The sequence below is a fragment of the Mobula hypostoma genome, chromosome 11, assembly GCF_963921235.1.
Source record: "Mobula hypostoma chromosome 11, sMobHyp1.1, whole genome shotgun sequence".
NCBI classification, from domain to species: Eukaryota; Metazoa; Chordata; class Chondrichthyes; order Myliobatiformes; family Myliobatidae; genus Mobula; species Mobula hypostoma.
The window spans coordinates 44902434-44922631 of NC_086107.1; the positions used below are offsets into that span (position 1 = coordinate 44902434).

At 39.2% G+C, this 20198-nt stretch overlaps 1 protein-coding gene and 1 long non-coding RNA gene across 20 annotated transcripts in view; one reads left to right on the forward strand and one right to left on the reverse strand.

The window, feature by feature from the left end:
- sox6 (SRY-box transcription factor 6) overlaps positions 1-20198 on the reverse strand; it is a 630558-nt gene that overhangs the window by 434744 nt on the left and 175616 nt on the right. For 16 of the 19 annotated variants that reach the window (XM_063061910.1, XM_063061919.1, XM_063061914.1 and 13 more), the window contains one exon: positions 4778-4810. In XM_063061910.1, coding sequence (XP_062917980.1) covers positions 4778-4810 — 33 coding nt within the window. Of the gene's footprint in view, positions 1-2746; positions 2811-4777; positions 4811-20198 lie in introns of all 19 variants that reach the window. The other 3 variants (XM_063061906.1, XM_063061905.1, XM_063061907.1) reach the window with 1 other exon arrangement.
- LOC134353687 (uncharacterized) overlaps positions 1-20198 on the forward strand; it is a 93177-nt gene that overhangs the window by 35688 nt on the left and 37291 nt on the right. The gene's annotated exons all lie outside the window — the stretch shown is intronic.

Sequence of the window (20198 nt, forward strand, 5' to 3'; positions counted from 1 at the left end):
GGGTGATAGAATTCAACTGCCGAATATCCTTCATTGATTCAAGTTCAGTCTGGAATTGCCACTTCAACCATGAGGTGGCTTTCCAGAGATTGTATCTGGACCTCTTGTAACTTTCTTGGTCACCAGACTTGAATGTTTCTGATCCGGCCCTCAGCAGACTGCAGAACTCATGGTTCATCCAGAGCTTCTGGTTGGCGGAACTCGGAATGATTTTGTAGGTCACACTCATCTACAACTGTTTTAATAAAAACCGTGACAACCATAGTGTATTCATTTAGATCCACAGATGAGGCCTTGAACATGGCCCAGTCCACTGACTAGAAGCAATCCCATAGCCACTCTCCTGCCTTCCCGTGACCTAATCTCTGTTGCCCTAACCTCAGGAGCTTTACCTGTATCTAGGTAGGAGAAAAACAGTTTAGTGATCTAATTTAGTGAAATGCAGTCTGGGCATGGAATGGTAGATATTCCTTATCTTAATATAACAGTGGTTTAGTGTGTTGGGACCTCTGATGCTACAGGTTATATGCTGATGATAGTTGTGCAGGGTTTTCTTCAAACTAGCCTGGTTGAAGCCTCCAACTATGATTTGAAATGCATCAGGATGGACTGTTTCTTATTCAGGGATGGCATCATGCAGTATTAGAGTCGACCACTGGGGTATGTTAACTGTGGTCAGAATTATGGAGGAGAACTCACTAGGTACAGTAAATAGAATGGATGGCATTTGACCATTCAAGGTCAGAGGAAACAGTGCCTGATGTTCCAATACCATTAATAATCCTTACTTTTTAGGATTCAGATGATTATCCAATGACCTTTGCTGCATAAATTCTCTACTCTACATCTTTTGCATCTAGAAAACTGTCTAGGTTTGAAATATACGTAGTGTGAAATGTATAGGAACCATTATCACGTTGCTCTTCCTCTGACTGACTGTGCAGAATCTCAGTGCAGGCCAGAAGGTAAACAAGCATGGTATGGATTGCAAGAATTTCACAGTTTACACGCAATATAAAAAATGTTATATTTAACCATAACAAATACAGGACATGCTGGGAATGCTCAGGTACCACCAATGAAGAGAGAAATAGAATTAGTACTTCAAGCCAATTGACTCTATTCTGATGGAGGTCTGCAAAGTCAATATTGTTTTCCTCTCCAAAGAAACTGGCAGGACTCCTACCTACAGCATTTTCTGTTTTATTTCAGATTTTCAACATCTATTATATTTTGCTTTTGTATGTGTATACAAGATACTGCCAGCTGCAACATAACAATTACCTGTCTTTATTACACAACTGCCTCACTTTGAGTGTTATCTACAGGGCCAATAATATTAGCAGCAAAATAAAGCACTATTCAGAAGCTAATTACTGTCCACCACTTTTCAGCATTTTAGAATGCAGATGTTTTCTGAATAAAAGCCATTTATTTATTGTTTTATGTCTTTGGTGTTGAAGTTGAGATGTCTCCAAATCCTGGACACAGCTCATGATAAGTTACTTCATTAACCAGAGTGAAATATAACTGCTTCAGGTGCCCAAAGTCCTATTCCTTATCTCAGGTGGAATTTGAGGCCTTTGGAGAAGGGAAAATCCATGGTTTTCTAAGCAATGGCTGACTCTTAACACAGATAGAGTCTCATTATTTAATGGGCTGCATGTTAATACTGAGATCATAGACATGCCATCACTACTCAGGAAACAAAAGTTAATAAGTTATTTAAAGTGTTCCTCCTCTCGTCCAATGAAGGACGTTAGTATAGGGTCCTGTCACATGCAGCAGCTGTTTATTATATTGCCAATGCAGAAGTCATTTGGATTTTACAGAGAACCATTGTGTATGCACCACACACCAGTTTATTCCAGGGCAGCTTGCAGCTGGCTAGCAGAATAAAGAATTGAGCAGCAGTTATATATGAGCAGTAGGCAAGGGAGTCCACTCTCATAAAAGCAGGAACCAATTCAGCATCTCAGAACTCTTTCAAAAATCTGAGTTTTCACTCTGTCTGTTAAAAATGAACAAAGTGGAATTTCTGTACAGTCCTTTAAAATACTTCTGTGATTCAAGCCTTGTAAAAATGATCTGCCCATCAACACATTTTGTAGTTTTATCAGCACTAGTCTGTGATCATTTATTTATTTAAAAATGTTATTGTCTCTCCACATCTTTCTTCTTCTCTATTTCTGCAGCATGTTCCAATCAAACCACAGTAAAATCGTGCAGGCTTTTCCTCCTTGCCCCTGTTCTTATTAGTACATAGTAGAACAGTAAATATCAAATTCTCAGCTTAACTTCCAGGAGTATGCTGCATAGCAGCTAGTAGCAGTTTTTCATAAGTCCGTGGGCTCAAATCCCACACCATAGATTTGAGTATAAAAATATTAGCTGCCGTTGTACTGCAGTAATGAGGAAGTGTTATTTTGTTGGAACGAACGTTCAAATGAATTGTTAACCTGAGTTACATCCACTAATTTAGGTGCGGATGAAGTTTACATGGCATTATTTTAAGGAGTTATCTCTGATTACTTAGTCAATATTAATCAATATTTTCAAAACAGACAATCTGGTTATTATTATATTGTTGCTTGTGGAAGCTCGCTATATACAGATTAGTAACTGTTGTTTTTATATTACAACTGTCACCATATTTCAAAAAGTATCTCATTTGCTGTTAAGGGCTTCACCACATCCTGGAAAAAGAACATGAAGTTCACTATATAGAAACAATAATTTCTTTTACCTTGTCAGTCTTAACTCATCCCCGTAACTATGGCAAGGAATTTCTGTCAGTAGTTCCATTGAACCTAAGGTACAATTGTTATTTTTTAATTTATACTCCTTCTAATTATCAACTAACAAAGTGACCTCAATATTTCTTAGCACTTCAGTTACCCTGATCGCAAGTAACATGTTGAAGACCAGACTCCTAAATGACATACACAAGAATGGTGGTTCCTATTGGTTCCCCACCCACAGCACATCTGTTGCTTATTACTGCATATAGTCCCACAGTAACCATTAGAGGTATTAATAGTTCATTAACTTCATACACTTTGGTCAGTGTGCAATAGTAACATACGTGAAAAGGAAAATGCATTTCACTTTACCTATCAGTTCCATAGATGCATCACTGACGGTAACACCTGCATTACTTTGTAATACAGTATTGCCCTGATGAAGAAGCAAAATTATTTAATCTCTTAACAAACTGCTTATAATGTAGCATTGTAATTGTAACTTGCTAATCTCCTGAATGAAAGGCAACTGGGGAGAAAATCCAGAAGGAAAAATAACTTGTATCTATAAAGCTCAGGACAACTTCACCCTAGCTAAAAGCAATGAATCCATTTAAGGGTAGTCACTGCAGTAATGTGTGACACCTAATTTACCTGCAGCCTCACTGAAAACAATGACCAAATTATTTGTTTTAATGCTTATTGAGGAGTAAATATTGGCCGGAATACCTAGGATACAGCTCCTCTGATCTTCATATTACTGGCACAGGAGCAAACCCGAGATGTGGTTGAACACCTTATTCGAAGGATGGCACCTCTGACAATGCAGAGCTCCCCCATAAGTGCATCAGGTGTCACAGTTGCTTTTTTTTAGTTTAGGCATTTGTAGCGGCCCATAATCCTGAAACCCTCTAGCAAAATAGCAAAAATATTTTGAAATGCCCCAGCTGACTCCTTAAAAGTAGGTTAGTTTTTATCCTTTAAGCCATACACAGTGAATGTTGATGTCTTTCCCTAGTCCCTAATTTCAGAACATCCTGCTCTGGTCTCTTTTGGTCCGACTCCTTTTGGCTCATTTTTATTCCCGCAGACTGCTACTGCCAACTCTTTACCATAATTTCACTGACTCCAGAGCAAGATAACCAACCGGAAGGAAATTCCAACAGGGGAATGGCAGGAATTAAAAAGCATTCAAGATGGGGGCAAGGATAGGACTGGCTGAGTGCAGCTCATGGAGAAGGACAGATGCAAAGTGTTTTTCTCCAACAAGTGTCCAAGGAAATGCAGCTATAAATCTGGACTTCTGGGAAACATGGGAGGTTTTGACAACCTTACTCATATCCTGATGCCATTATTGAATAGTGCTCTGCTGAAATCACCTGCACAGCGTTCCAGAAAATTTATAGTTTTGAGGCTGGAAGGTGTTGATGTGGATGAATGAAATAAACAAGACAGGGAAGAGGTAAAAAAAATTAATTGGCAACAAAGAGCATGTTAAAAAAAGACTCCTTTAACCTTTATGAACAGTGAATTAAAAGCCATTTTGGAGGAATCCACCTGGTAAAGCAGAGATATTTGTTTCAGTGCAAGCTTGCACCTTTCATTTAGCCGATAATCACAGAGGACAAAGTATTGTTGTAAAAGGCAGTGACCTTTGGTGTCCATGGAGTCTGCCGTGACCTTTCATCTCTGTTATCCCCAAAGGTCTCCTCTAACAGCTTTAAAACTCCATCCTGCTAGGCTGAATTCCAATTCATCATAAAGCCCTTTCCTCTCAAAACAAAACCAATTTCTGCACCAAGGTGGGAGCGAAACACAGTGCATTGTTCTGTGTTGATGGAAAGTGGGAGTTACCACAGCAACTGGCCTAATCCCCTCTTTTTACCACCTTTTAGCCAGCCAATCATGTATGCTACCTTTTAAATTATGTGCTTGAATACCAGTGGCCTATCTGGATGCTTTAATTAGCTCTGATTTTTTTTGTGTAACACATACAACATGATGGGCTAAAGGAAATTTGCAAAATAATGACGTACCTCCACAAAATATTCCTCCTCCCGAGGCCCAGTCTAAGGAGAAAAAAAACAATAATGAGACCATTATTAAAAGAGGGCATTAAAATGCTGGTCTACCATTAAACACAGAACATAATTGTTCTGGCCTTGTCCACACAATCAACAACCTATTGTTTAATAGTTGAAAAAATAAACGACTGGAGAATGGGTGCCATAATGATAAGTCTGTACTGCCATACATGCACCATCCCGAACTGTCCACAGGGGCTATTACAGAATCTCTTGACAGTCACTTTTTGTCCGAAAAGGTAATTTAAACAGCAATGCCTGGGAGCTGCTAAAAACAAGCCTTTGTTTGCTGTTTTATAATTGTTCAGAAACAGCTAATAGAGAAAAATAAAAGTAAAACCAGGGAAAGAGAATCGTAGAAAAAAAGGGCAGTGGGCAGCAAGACATTTTTGCATTGTGGTATTTTCAATAGGATATGCAGCATATTCCCACCACTGATGGCACCCTTTTTAATGCAGAGACCAGAATGATAGAGAACAGGCAGCATATGAGACCCAGATTTTTATGCTTTGTGATGTGTTGTTGGATCTGTCATACAATTAAGTACATGGGCTATATTACCTTCGTTATAGCTATGGGAATTTAAATTTCCATTAAGCCTTGATTGAAGAGAACAGAGTATAAGTGAAACAGAGGAAAGCAATGCACAGATGTCACCAATCTCTGCCTGAGGACCATTCCCCAGAACTATTAATTACTGCTTACGATGCTAAGATAGAGGCAGAAGAAAAGGGGTACAAGTGAGTGAATGAGAGAATAAAGGATAGAAGCAAAAAGCATTAAATGGACCTCTCATTGTCATGAGCCACAACATGCTTCATTTATCTTCATCTGGTTAAGCAAAATTAATTAAGAATCTGACTGTTACACACTTTTCCTTTTTATTACATCAAATAATGTCAGATATCTTGTGGGGAATGAGGGAAGTAGAAAACATCTTGCTGCCGAGATTTATTCAGCATCTACCTGAAAAACAGATATCCTGTCTTAAATATTTTTACACCATGTATGTAAATATGACAGCTTTGACAAGGTTTGCACATTTCCATATTAATAAAAAGTGAGTATTCAAATTAATTGCTATTCTCCACTATATTTAATTACAATTAATAAGTGGTAGAAAGGAGGTTTTGCATCGAGAACATCACTCAAGTATATATAAGACCAATGTTCACTGTAAAAGAGCATCACTTCTGCCACTGTCCCTTCCCACTCCCAAATGAAGACCAGTTAATTGTGACATACCGGGACAAGTATATTTTGGTCCAATTAAGCAGCTACCTTATTTAGCTGAAGTTTCATGGAAAGGTTTTAAAAAGTATACAAAATACTAACTGCCATTTAACTGAGTAACAAATTAAGTACTTAAATGAAATACTGAACAAATTAAAAAACTATCAATTCTACCAGAGCACTATAATATTGCGGATTAGTTCCTAATTATTATCAATGGAGGAATTCATCCCATGTACACTGCAGTTTCTTTTGGTTGACTGTAAATGAACAAAATCAGTGCAGACTCCTAGAGTAGATAAAGGACTGCCTCCATACAATGATATCAATGATTGCATCCTTCAAATCTTCATTTTCATTGTAACATTCAAGATGAGTGTCAATAACTTCAAGTTCTTCGTAGTTCATAATTTGTTGAAGCAATGAAATCATTTTATTTTCACTCAAGCATTCAGGCTTAAAGATGCTAAATGCTTGAAATTGCAGGAGCAAAACAATTCTGTGTTGTCTTGCAGCTTATTTCTCACCAACTATCAGTAACAAAAGTCACTGCTTTTTGAACACAAGTGCATGCAACAGACATTATTTAAAAATTGTTCTCTCTAAGCACAGTGTAATTTCTAATGGCCACATAAGTATGCACATCTGATGCTAGTTAGAAGCTGTTCAGCAACAGTTTCCTGTCCCAATTAAGCAGTATATTGTCCCAAATAAAGGAAGGGAATCCCAGCTATTTTCTTGATTAGTTTTTATTCTTTAAGAGTTGTCCCAAATAAGTGGCTGTCCCAATTAAACAATGGCCAAATTAATCGAAATCCACTGTAGTTCCATTGGCCTCAGGAGATCAGCTCTTCACAATGGATGCCTAAAGTATATACACAGAAGCTATTTGTTGTGGAAAAACGCCACAAAAAAATTCAGTCTCCTCCCAAAAACAGTACATAGAACATTGAACATAGAACATAGACATCTACAGCACATTACAGGCCCTTCAGCCCACAATGTTGCGCCGACCATGTAACCCACTCCAGAAAATGTACCTCCAGTAAGTGTTAATGGTTTACCAATCAGATGTAGGAACATTCACCACTATTATTTCCTTCCCTCACATGGAGACACAGGCACTGTTGCACCATTCCCATCGTTCCACTTGCTAATTACACTTGCCATTACATTTCCAGTATGCAAAACTCAAATCCATAATGACTAAATCTATAGAAATAACATGCAAGCACTGATAAGTCCACCCATGATAAAGTATATTCCACACACTGCCTAACTTGCTCTCTGAGTGAACACAGAACGTAGATATCTACAGCACATTACAGGCTCTTATATGCCGACCATATAACCTACACTAGAAACTGCCTAGAATTTCCCTACCGTATAACTATCTATTTTTCTAAGCTCCATATACCTACGAGTCTCTTAAAAGACCCTACTGTATCCAATGATCCTGTGTCCTAAGTGTATCTCAATAAATAAGACAAAAACAAGCAGTTCTGAAAAACTGAATTTATCAGTGCTCTTTCCCTATCCAACATAAATGTGGACTTTAAAAAGCATAAAATGTTCAAAGGGCCAACTTTATCCACCAGTTGAAGATGTTGCCCTGATTAATACCACAAGATCTGCTTTATTGACAGAATTCTTACTTAACAAGTTGCTTTAGTCGGCTTAAAATTACAGAGGTGAAACACTGGAACACTTAACATGTAGGCTAACCAAGGGGAGATTGTCCTATTTTATTGTCTTGCAAGATGGTTCCACTCTCTTTGCACATATTTCTTTTTAATATTTTTTGTGTGTGCAACATCACTTTTACTGTATGAACACAAAGAACCTGAAATTCCAGCCAAGATCAATGATGAAGAGCCTGCGATTCAGAAGCCATTCCAAAGTTCAAAGTAAATTTATTATCAAAGTACATATACTGCCCCGAGATTCATTTTGGTGCAGGCATTCACAGTAGAACAAAGAAATTTCTGCAGGGTGTCCATCCTGGAATATTTCCAGTTTGCATTTATCAGGAGGTGAGAGATGCCATGGATGGATTTTTTATGGCTTCTCCTATATCAGCTGGCATCAGGGAAAGTTCTCAAGTTTACCCACACTTTCATTGGGCATCAGCAGTGCTTATGCCAACTAACAGTGAGAGTATACTCTATTGGCAAGAAAAGCATATCACCACAGATATGTTAACTTTGAAATGTAATTCTTGTTGTAAAATGGAACACACAGCACCTTCCTGGATAAATAAGGTCTCATGTACATCAATAAGTTAATGGCCACGTAAATTGGATTACTAAGGTATTTGAGATGGAGATATTGGCCAATTTACTGGTGTGAAAACTCCAATTCAAAGATTCAAAGATTTAAAGATTCAAAGTACACTTATTATCAAAGTATGTATGCAGTATATAACGATAAGATTCACCTACCCAGAGACAGTCATTATCGTTACCTGCAGGCCACCCTGATCAAAATTGCAAAAGATAGCAACAAAAAGAAGGGAGCGACCAGGAACCAGAAACACATCATAACATTTCTGGTTTCTAGTCGCTTCTTCTTCAAGATGCTGCAGGAGATTTCTATGATCATCTAGTAAGGCAGAAGACAACTTAACTAATGACACTTTGCAAAGGTGGGATGAGAATTGTGTGTCCTATAAGAATAACTCAGGGAACCCCCATTAAGTATGCAGGAGCTTTTACATTACTTACTTGCGTTCAATTTGCAGCCTCTCAGCTGCGTGATTCTTTTTTCTTCCTTCACATTATATTTTTACCTGGTGCAGTTATGATATTGTACAGCAGGATTTAAATGGGGCCAGAACATTCTAGCCATCATTCTGGAACACAGATCCACTTGTAAACCACATTACTACACACTACAACAGCCATCTTTCAACCATTTATAACAGCATTCCAGGGTTCAATGCTACAAGGAGATCTATTCAGTTACATATTACACAACCAGGGATTGAAGATAAAAAGGAGGAAAATTATTCCATCACCTCTTGGGGCAAACATTCTTTTGATACTTTGTACAATTTAGTTAAGAAAAAAACAAAACATTAAAGAAAAAGGGTGGATGGAAAACAAACTCAGGGAATCAGATTTTGGTAGACCTTTCCACTTCAGAATCTGTGAATACTTCAGCAGAGATTTGAGCACCGCCATAATGTTTTCAGAAACGTCTGAGAGAAGGGCAATATTTTGGGTGAACTGTCAATGTCCAGATTTAGCGCTTGAGCATACATTAAGATTTTAAAGATTTTTCAATGGAGGTATTTAATATTAATAGAACTGGAAACGGTATTTTCAAAAATCACTCGGACTGCATTAGAGTTAGCAGTTGGGCAAAAGCTTTGTTGGTAGCTGTGTGTTTTGTAACTAATTGAAAGGAAAACCAGGGAGCTGGAAATGCGAGCCTAAATTCGATTTTACTTTAAGTGAGGTGTGTTCGTATGATGTGGTGGTGTAATGGCATATGCCATTTACGTACTTTTACATCTAACCCATAAACAACAAAGAATGCTTAATCAAACATTATTTACAATATTACTCAAATATTACTGAAATATTAAATGCAAACAGTAACTAAGGCAATCATATTACAAAGGTCATCCATAAAGACAGGTAAAAAAAATCACTGCTTTAAAGTTTCTGATCTCCAAAGTATTAATAATTCCATTGAGTTTTCTCTTCAAATATGTAAAACCTGTAATTTTTTTTCCAACCGTTTTCTGTTATATCTAAAACAGATATATGTTATTATAAATATGGCAGTAGTGTTTAAGAGTTCAAGGAAATAGACCTTTGTGATTATAGTTCATGATGATCTGAAACTACTGTGTTGTTATCTCATAACAAGGAACAATCAAGTTTATTTAATAACCATAGGCAGGGGAACAATCAACACAAATAAGTGAAACGGCCATTTTTGAAGTATATTTTATGCAAATTTCATCTGAGTCTTTTCTATGCTATAAATTAATAGCCCAACAATTGGACACGAGGATAAAATAATGAAATGAAATCTCAGTTTCATCCAGGTCCAATCAACCAGCCTTTCCCACTCCAATCGTAACCATGTGTGTGAGATCCTTTTGCTGGCATTTCTCATTTAATTAAAGCAGACATTGACAGAAGGACATGGATTAGGCCAGTAATGATGCATTTACTTAGATTAAACGGAGTCTCCTTTTGGAGTAATAGCTCAGACAAAGAACAAAAGGAAATTGTTATGAAACAGCCTTTTATCCCAGGCAAAGGTCACATTGTAAGGTTTTTAATTTTGTCAGCCTCTGTTAATCTGGTGTACACTGATGGAACACGAGAAGCACATTTCAAAGCCAGTTATCATAATACAGCCATTAAACCTGCAAATTAAAATGTCTGATTTTACACAGGTTGCTTAGTTTCAAAACCTCTAATTAGCATGTGGTGCGGATTTTTTTGTGAGGAAGAGGGGCTGAGGGAAATGCTAATGACTTGCTGCCAGGTGACCATTACGCTGTGTGTTAAAAAGGGAAACCTCTAAACCAAGCTGCACACTTAATCCACTCCTTTCTGCCCTTTATTTTCCCTCCCTATTCATATATATATTTAGAAGCCCTCAAAAAAAAGGTGGCAGAATCAAGGTGGGTAAAGTGTCATTAACAAAAGCAGACGGGAGTCCTAATGAATGAAAACCTTGGGTACATCACAGGGAAAGAGGGGTGGGGGGGGGGAGAAGGACCAACATAGACCACATGACAGGGATTAGAGGGGTTGAGTTGAAAAGACGCAGCCTTGGAAGATTCTGTTCTGTGGGCAACACTATAACAGGAGAATTGACAGGCTGGAGACTGTTGGAGGCAGTGACGCAGTTCCAGCTGAGGTGAGGATTTTGAACAGGATTAAGAGATAGGCTCCAGATGAAGGATCAAGCAAACAAAAGTTGCAATGGGTAGAAAATAAAGAGAGAAAACAACCATAGTGGGGGGCTAGGCAAAAACACCAGAAAGCAATTGGCTCAGTGACGTTGATGATGTTTATTATAGATAGTAGCATAGAAGTGGATCAATAAACACCCTTTTGAAAGCACAACTATTCATTAAAGCAATTTAACTCTCAAGTTAGATGATGTTTGAGTGAAATTGGGTCTATTGGGGAAATTGGGCGAGTCACTTCCATGGCTCAGGCATGTGTCCAGTGGTAGCACTAGTTGTGCACTGAATGATTCCACCCCTTCTGGCATAAAGGTTGAGCTTCATTCAACAGTCAGCAGTGAACACATTGCCTAATTGGTTACAATTTTCCTATTTCTGCTGACATCCGAGCACATGACAGGGAAGCACATAAAAGATACTGGAGGGACTCAACAGGTCAGGCAGAATCCATGCAAAGGAATACACATTCGTTGTTTCAGGCCTGATGAAGGGCCTCAGCCTGAAACATCAACTGTTTATTCCTTTTCATGAATGCTGCCTGACCTGCTGAGTTCCTCCAGCATTTTGTATGCGTTAGTCTGGATCTCCAGCATCTGCAAGACCTCTTGTGTACATGATAGTATTGCTTCAGAATTAACTACAGTTTGCACAGACACCCACCAAAGCTCAGATATACTTACACTAATGGGAAATGCTTTTATACAGCATTGAGCTGCCAATATATTCATTGAGTGGTGACATTGCCAACTTTGTGATCAGGCTGCTCAGGGCAGCTCTGGGATTCTGGGGTGTGGAGCAAAATCATGCCCACCAGTGAAGATCCTACCCCTGAGGACATTACATCCTCCCTACACCTTTCATATCAGCAATGCATTCACAATCTCACTTTTACGTTCTACAAAATGACATCTCACTATACTGGAGTCTTTGGACTGGGTCCCTCAGAGGAGGTCGATGGCAAGCTCTAGGATTTGCCAAAATTTATGGCTTACTACGAGTGCAGGCTGTACTCAGGTGCCCAATATGAGCTCTCGTTCATAGAGGAACAAGAGGCGGCGGGCGCTGGAACCTGCAGCAATAACCTGCTGCATGAACTCAGTGAGGTGAGGAGCGTCTGTGTGAAGAAAATAATTGTCAATCAGGATGGGTGCACGGTTTCAGCCCAAAACATGGACAAGTCCTCTCATGCGTGAATTGCTCCAGCAGATTGCAGCTCTCATGAACATCTGGACCCTTTCTTCCACAGAAATCTTCCACCCCCTCAATGTTAAACTGGTTGAAGATCACCAAAGGATATTCCTGGTGGATTAAAACATGTTTTTGGGAAGTGCATCAATGTTCATCTTCATGGAGACTGAATGAACAGACATCTTCTGCGGGTGGCACCATCCAGGAGGTTGGATCCTGTGTAGTGAGGTTTACCTTCTTCTTCCCTGGCTCCTGGCAACAGTTCGGTGGATTGCTACGGGACACAGAAGTGCAAAGACCACTGTGGGAAGTGTTATAGGCTACTGAAAGTTAAATTCTGGTGTCTGCATCTGGTTGATGTGCTCTGTATATCATACACATCTGGTCAACATACGTATATCATCGCTGTATATTGAAAGCTGCAATCTGAAGGTTGCCTTTGATCAAGGGTGAAGATTATTAAATTGGCCCGACCTGCAGTGAAAACAATTTAAGTTCTCGGCAGTACCACTGTGCAAATTTCTTACTGATACGGAATTATGCACATATAGCTTCAGCCATTTTCCTACAAGTACAATGTACTAGCAGCTGTTACTTTTTCCCCTCTGTCACAGCCAGGGGGAGATAAGATGCAGGCTGAAAACCAGCAGGAGGAAGAGGAGCTCAAGGACAAAGGAAGGCTACTGGGAAAATCCACCACATCTCATCTCCCAACAGACCATTTGACCATAGGAGAAGAATTAGGCCATTCAGCCCATCGAGTTGGCTCTGCCATTCAATCATTTCCTCTCAAAACCCATAACCTCTGATGTCCAAGGACAGTGGTATTGACAGCCTTGACATAGGGATGTGATTAAAAATGACACTGAAAAATCATAGCACTGTATCCAATGGGACCCTCTCCCCAAATCAGTTCATAACACCATTGCAGTTCATCAGTAAACAGTTGAAAGAGCCCAGCTGATTCTGAATAAGCCTCACATCTGCTTGGCACTAACACTTACCCTAATCAGAACACATCAATAAATGAATTCTTGATCCATTTACTGAGCTGGCTCATTATATTGTCAGTGTTGTGGCATTTCTTGTGAAGACATGAAATTTATTTTTACACTGCTCAAATGAGAACAGATTCTCACATCTGGAGGAGACACCTGGAGTTACTTCTTGCCATGAGCTTCCAATGTTATCCTACTGGCATTTGTCTCACCATTGAGAATGCCAAGTCTCTCTCAGAGATTCTGAGAGTCCTCTCTCTCCCCTGCAGTCTCTTTCTCTCTTTCTCTCTCTCTCTCCCTCTCCCTCCCTCTCTCGCTCCTTCTCTCTCCATGGCAGTGATATTGTGTATGGCTGTCCCCTCTGCCATCTAGTGTGCTTTAAAAGGCTGATAACCTTTTACGATTATGCACAGCATTTGTCAGAAGTCATGCCCAAATGAACTCAGTCCCATTGGGATCTTTGATGGTCCTATTTTAACACATCAGTCTGGATGCAAATCATCTACTGGGCTGTTTTCAATATACTTTGGCCAATTTCATGATCTTTAGCAGACTTGGCTTTAGTATTTACAAAAAGGGACAACATCCAATTTACAGGCACATCATTTCTATATTTAATGTGCAGTTATTGAATACATTGTGGCTACTGTTTCCTTATTTCAATGGTAAATAAATGTCTATGAATACTATTGCTCCAACACTTTATTGCTGGAGAACACCATAGTACGAACACCATCCCAAAAAGGTCAGTTTTCTGGTCTGTGCTCTCTCAATCGACCTCCAGATGATTATGTGTACTAAACTGGCTTCATATTCCTCTGTTAAGGCAAGACTAACAAGCCGAGATTCTCACTGCCAGCCTTTGTAAACTATAAAGAGTTCAGGTCAGATTCCGACTTGATTACAATAGCACCCAGATGATTGAACAACTTAGTTCTGGACTATCTCTGAATGTATTGAGAAGTTGCCAATTAAGCAAATCTCTTCCAGCAGCCATTGCACAAGTAACTTTATACCATCACTTATCAGAACCTGCCTGCAGGAAATTAGAGAAAGAGTGGAAATGCATAAACCATACAGAAAGCAGGAAGTATTAAACTCCAAACACACAGCACGTCATGCTCTTAAAGTGAAAAACAGATCTCTCAAGGCCACAGATAATAATTTTGTTATTCAGATTTTATTTGCGTTTGTTCAAGAAACTTTGCAGGTCATAATGTGCTTGTCAGTTTCAGGCTGCATGTGAGAGGCAAACATCAGATGCAACTAGCTTAGCAACATTATTCTGTGTCTGTAATCTCCCGTGATATCTGGAGGGTGACATCTGGAGAGTGAGATATCTCTATTGCATTGCCATTTTAATACAATACTAGTGGAGTTTGTATGTGGTTGCTTGTGGCATAGCAGATAAGATACTATGTAACGGGGACCATTTTAAGCTATGCAGTACTCAATGCCCTCCGACAGGGCCACAACCTTTTCATAGTTTGGGTGCTTACATACCTAAATGACCCTGAAAACTATGCTGGCTGGAGGCTCTAGGTAGAGTCACCCATGCCAAACAGGTCAAAGGGCAGAGGTCAGACTAAGAGTGGTCCGCCGGTCCTCCAGCTTCAGGGGTTCATCTCAGGGCTAACAACCCTGACTGGTAAAACAAAATTGTTATGGAAACAGCAATGAAGAATGCTTCTACATCTGAGTTTCCATCCGGGACTGACAGCAGTGAAAACTGAGAGGAAGCTACTGACATGATGAAGGAAACACCAAACACTGCAGAGATGGAGGACCTTCACTGCTATCCTAAATGCCAGTGGTATAACGTGCAGTAAGTAAGTACACATGCATTATTCTAATAAAATACAAGTGTTATAGTTAGTAAGTAAACATATATTCAGATCACTTAGTGCTTATTGTTGGTTGGTTAAGATATTTAATTCTGAACTGCCAGTTAGTTTTGGACCTCGGTCAGCAGTGTTCAGCATTCAACAGTTGGTGCACTTCCCTCAACTTTTGAATTTTTTTTATAGGTAACAGTGCATGACACCTGGTATAAAAAAAACAAATTGTTTTTAGTACATTCAAGTAGGTCACCTGTGGTATTGGCCCTGGTAACATAAATAATACACTGTATAAAATGACAGTAGTATTATACATGTCACACACAATGCACTCTGCTATATTTTTTAAACGCAAACAACAAGAATTCTGCAGATGCTGGTCAGGTTGGAGGAACAACACCTTATATTCCGTCTGGGTAGCCTCCAACCTGATGGCATGAACATCGACTTCTCTAACTTCCGCTAAGGCCCCACCTCCCCCTTGTACCCCATCTGTTACTCATTTTTATGCACACCTTCTTTCTCTCACTCTCCTTTTTCTCCCTCTGTCCCTCTGAATATACCTCTTGCCCATCCTCTGGGTCACCGCCCCCCCCCTTGTCTTTCTTCCCAGACCTCCTGTCCCATGATCCTCTCGTATCCCCTTTTGCCTATCACCTGTCCAGCTCTTGGCTCCATCCCTCCCCCTCCTGTCTTCTCTTATCATTTTGGATCTCCCCCTCCCCCTCCCACTTTCAAATCTCTTACTAACTCTTCCTTCAGTTAGTCCTGACGAAGGGTCTCGGCCTGAAACGTCGACTGCACATCTTCCTACAGATGCTGCCTGGCCTGCTGCGTTCACCAGCAACTTTGATGTGTGCTGCTATATTTTTAGTTGGTTTGTCCTTTTGATAATTGCACTTTCAACTATTGTTTTGGCTCTCTTTGCTTTTGATCAATGGAGCAGTGCCACCAGTTTTTCTCCCAACTATAGCACAGGCAAAAACCAAAATCTGCAGCCTCAAGAGCTGTCACTCTTTCCTCCACCATCCAACAAGCCACCTTGGATGACAAGTCAACCATAAGAATCAATGGCTTCTACTCCCCATCTCATCAATCTGCACTAATTACTGGCTTTAGGATTTTTTTTCCAAGTGAAAATGAGCATACATACACCTAAGTAATAGATAAAAGCCTGAATCTTTGAAGCCGATTTGAAATTTATATATTCAAAATCAACAGGTGCTCAAAGATGTAACAGTAATGCTTAAAGTAAATTCTATTCTATGTCAATATATACACAGGGAACACTGAACAGCCCAAATTCTCCTCCATCACTTCCTCCACCCACTTGTCCTGCACACTGGCACCATTCTATTTCATCCTCTATCACCAGTAACAAATGTAAATAAAAGAAATTGGCCAGTGCTCCACGGTAAAGGTTAATTACACATTGGTAAAGGTTAATTACACAACGGTAAAGGTTAATTATGGTGCTTTTATTTTACAAGTGTGAAAAACCCGTAACTGACAGATGATGAAATCATGCACAATGTCTTTGAGTGATCTAACCCCAGCAATCAGCTCCTAATGATGTCAGTTTGAGTTTGCTGTGTGTCAGTTTGCAACTCTCTGCTGCTTGAAACACGGCAACATGCTGGTTTGAAATGAACAAACCATTACTTGGCCAGGATACAACACAGTGACGGCATTGTTTTGTGTACATGGAGTATCATTTTTGAGTTACACAATACAGAATCCCTTTTTTTTTGGGGGGGGGGCTCTAAACTATCACCCTGGGCAAGAGAATAGAGTGCTGTCTTAAAAAAAATCAAACCACTCTGATCAGGAATGTATTCCTAAAGTGGTTGAATTTCTGCATTATAGAGATTACTCACGAGGTAAATTAACCTGCCAATTTAAAGTGATATGAATTATGGTTCAGATCACATAATCCTATCAGTAACCCAGGAAATATCCTGGAGGGGTAACTTAGACTTGGAGAATTGTGTAAACTGGATGCTATTAGATTAGCTGTCCAATATTTCTATGAAGAGATGATAGCAAATGCTTTTACCATTTTCCCCTCTCTTCACTCTCACTCAAAGTGCAATTGACACCCATTGAATCTGAAGTGAAATTGCTACACAACTACTTCCAGGTAACACATACTGGCACATATCTGAAGAGACTATTTATAACAAGCAGTCCATAGCACTTTCCCAAACTAAACATGCCCTTAAATCCATGTATACATTAAATCAATTTACTGAACATGATATAAGGAAGAAGAAAACTGCCTTAAAGGAGAGTAATCTGCTAATTTTACATATAAACTGTATTTTAACTTTATTGTTGTTACAGTATATTGCCTGTTTCTTTTATTTCACTTTTATGATACTGGCATAGATAGATTCATTTTGACAATTCTACCACATGTGAAAAGTGCAAAAGTCACACAATCAATGCAATGCCGTCTTGGTTGACATACAAATAGAAAGTGAGAGGAACAATTATGAAATTACAATTTTTAACAAACGTATGTGAGTGAATTTCCTGCTCCATTCAATGAATAGACAGCTTTGAATTCAGATTTATTACTATGAAAAGAGCTGCCAATGAGAATACGGAGTGACTATGTTTCAATAATTCCTTCCTTTTACTTTCTTAAGATACCTTTCCTCTCTATCTACACTTAATTCTCAGGCCCATTCTCAACTAGCACACCATCAAGAATACAAGGGAACTTTGGGGGACAAAATATCTATATTTGTAATAAGGCACTTGTAGAAAATTCATAATATTTTGTGAAACACAGCATGTGCTATTCTGTTTACTTTAAGTTATCAAAGTGGCAAACCAAATCACAGCAACACATTGCAAACTCCGCTCAAATCTACTTGCTCTATGTGGAGCCCCAGCACCTTATCATCAATTTGACACCTTTTACTCTTTCTACACCATAAACACACCAATACTGGCAACAGAACAGTACTGAAACTTGTCTCACAAAATGAAACTGGGCAAGTGGTGGTGGCAAAACACTTTGGGAGCAGCGACCATAAATCAGTAAGTTTCAAATACTTAAGTATGGAAAGGGATAAGGCTGATCCTCCAAACAGGATCAAAGAACTCTCTTGAGAAATACAGTATATGTAGGAAAGAACCTAAGAAAGAAATTCATCATTATCATCATCATCATCATCAGGTGCCATGCCCAGTTTGAGCTTTGACTGCCATGGCCCACACACTCCTGTTTCGGGTCAAGTGGATCAATTCATTGGTATTCATTTCCAGTTCTCTGGCTGCTGTCTCTATCATCATTTGTGTTTGTCTTCCTCTTTCTTTCTTCCCTTCAATCTTTCCCATAATTACCGTGCATTCTAACTCCTCTTTCCTAATCACATGTCCAATTAAGTTACGTTGCCTTTTCATGATCTCATACATTATTTCTCTTTTTGTGTTTGCTCTGTTTATGACATCCTCGTTAGATATCCGTTAGATATTCCAAAGAAATTGTGAGGAGTGTTAAAAGGGAAATATCCTTGGCAAGTAAGAATAAGGAGAGTCTCTATAAGTACATCAGGGGCAAGAGAGTAGTCAGGGAAAGAGTGGCCACCATAGGGTGTAAAGGGGTAATCCATGGATGAAGCCAGATATGGATGAGGCCTTCAATTAATATTTCTCATCTGCATTCACCAACGAGAAAAGTGTGGAAGATACTATGTTTAAGGAGGGGTATGTTGGAAGTCTGCAACAGAGAAAAGTCCTGCCACACTAACCTGAGGTTTATTTTTGAGGATGTAACTAAGAAGGTTGGTAACAGCAAAATGACACAGTAGATGTTGTCCAAATGAACTTTAGTAAGGTCCTGATCCTGCATGATAGCGCAGTCCAGAAACAATGGTGCATGGGATCTAAGGAAAGTTGGCCAACTGGATCCAAACCTGACAGAGGAAGTGGTGAAAGTATGATTTTCTGATTGGTGATCTGTGATCAGTGCTGGACCCCAGGAATTGGTGCTGGGACCCTTGCTGCTTATAGTATATACTAATGTATCATCAAGGATAAGAGGATGAATGTAGGAGGTATGATCAGTAAGTCTGCAGAAGACATGAAAATTGGTGGTATTGTAGATCAGATATAATGTTAAGCGGAGCATTGGCAAATGGAATTTAATCCCAACAATTGTGAGGTGATGAATTTGGTAAAGTCAAAAGGGAGCTGGATGCAAAAAGCAGGATGTTAAGGAATGCTGATGAACACGTAGACCTTGGGGATCATATGATGAACTTGCCTTCATAGGTTGAGGCTCAGAATGTACAAAAGTGGGATTTTATGTTAGAATTTTACAGAACACTGGTCTGACCATACATAGGCAACTAGGGATGGATAATTAAATGCTGGCTCAGACTATGAAACCCACATCCCTTGAATGAACATTTTAAAAAAGCAGATGAAATATCTCTTTGCAATCCCAGAAGACACTTTATGTCCATTGGTGGATACACTCCAGGCGTAATCAACAGAATCACGATCCACCAAGCCTTACCATCAATTTGTTTTCCCTAATAAATTATAAGAGTACCTCGTAATAAATGCAATCTATTGTCCAAATGTTATTTGATTTACCGTACGCCTTTCACTTTCAGTATTTTTTTCTTAAGTAAAATATGAGAGATATTCGACAAAACACACAGCAGCCTTGGAAAAATATTAAAGTTAACATTTCAGGCTTCTACCTAACAATGATTTTATCCTGTCAAGTTCAGTTGGTATAATTCTGAGCACACATGAAGCTTAAGATCCAAGAACACGCACTATTCGCATTCCACATGTCATAGCTTTATCTCTACAGCCACTCCAGAGTTGACATCATTTTCAACAGTTAGTGATATTCGAACTGTCGCTAACTTTTCACTTACCAAGGTGAAAATCATGGGGAGAACTGCTCCTATCAATCACCTGGCAACATAGTATCAATGGAATACATACTAAATATCCATTGATTTCAATGAAGTTTGAGAGAAATTACTATAAAGATACTCGGATATCCATGGAGAAAATTTTAAAGTAGGAGTGAGCTTCCCAGTGTAAAACCATTCTGGTGCTGAAGTTCTTAGCCTTCTCACACCAAGAATAGAAGTTGTAGCAGTCATCTTAGAAAGAACAGGTCTGCTATGTCATCTATTAACTTGTAG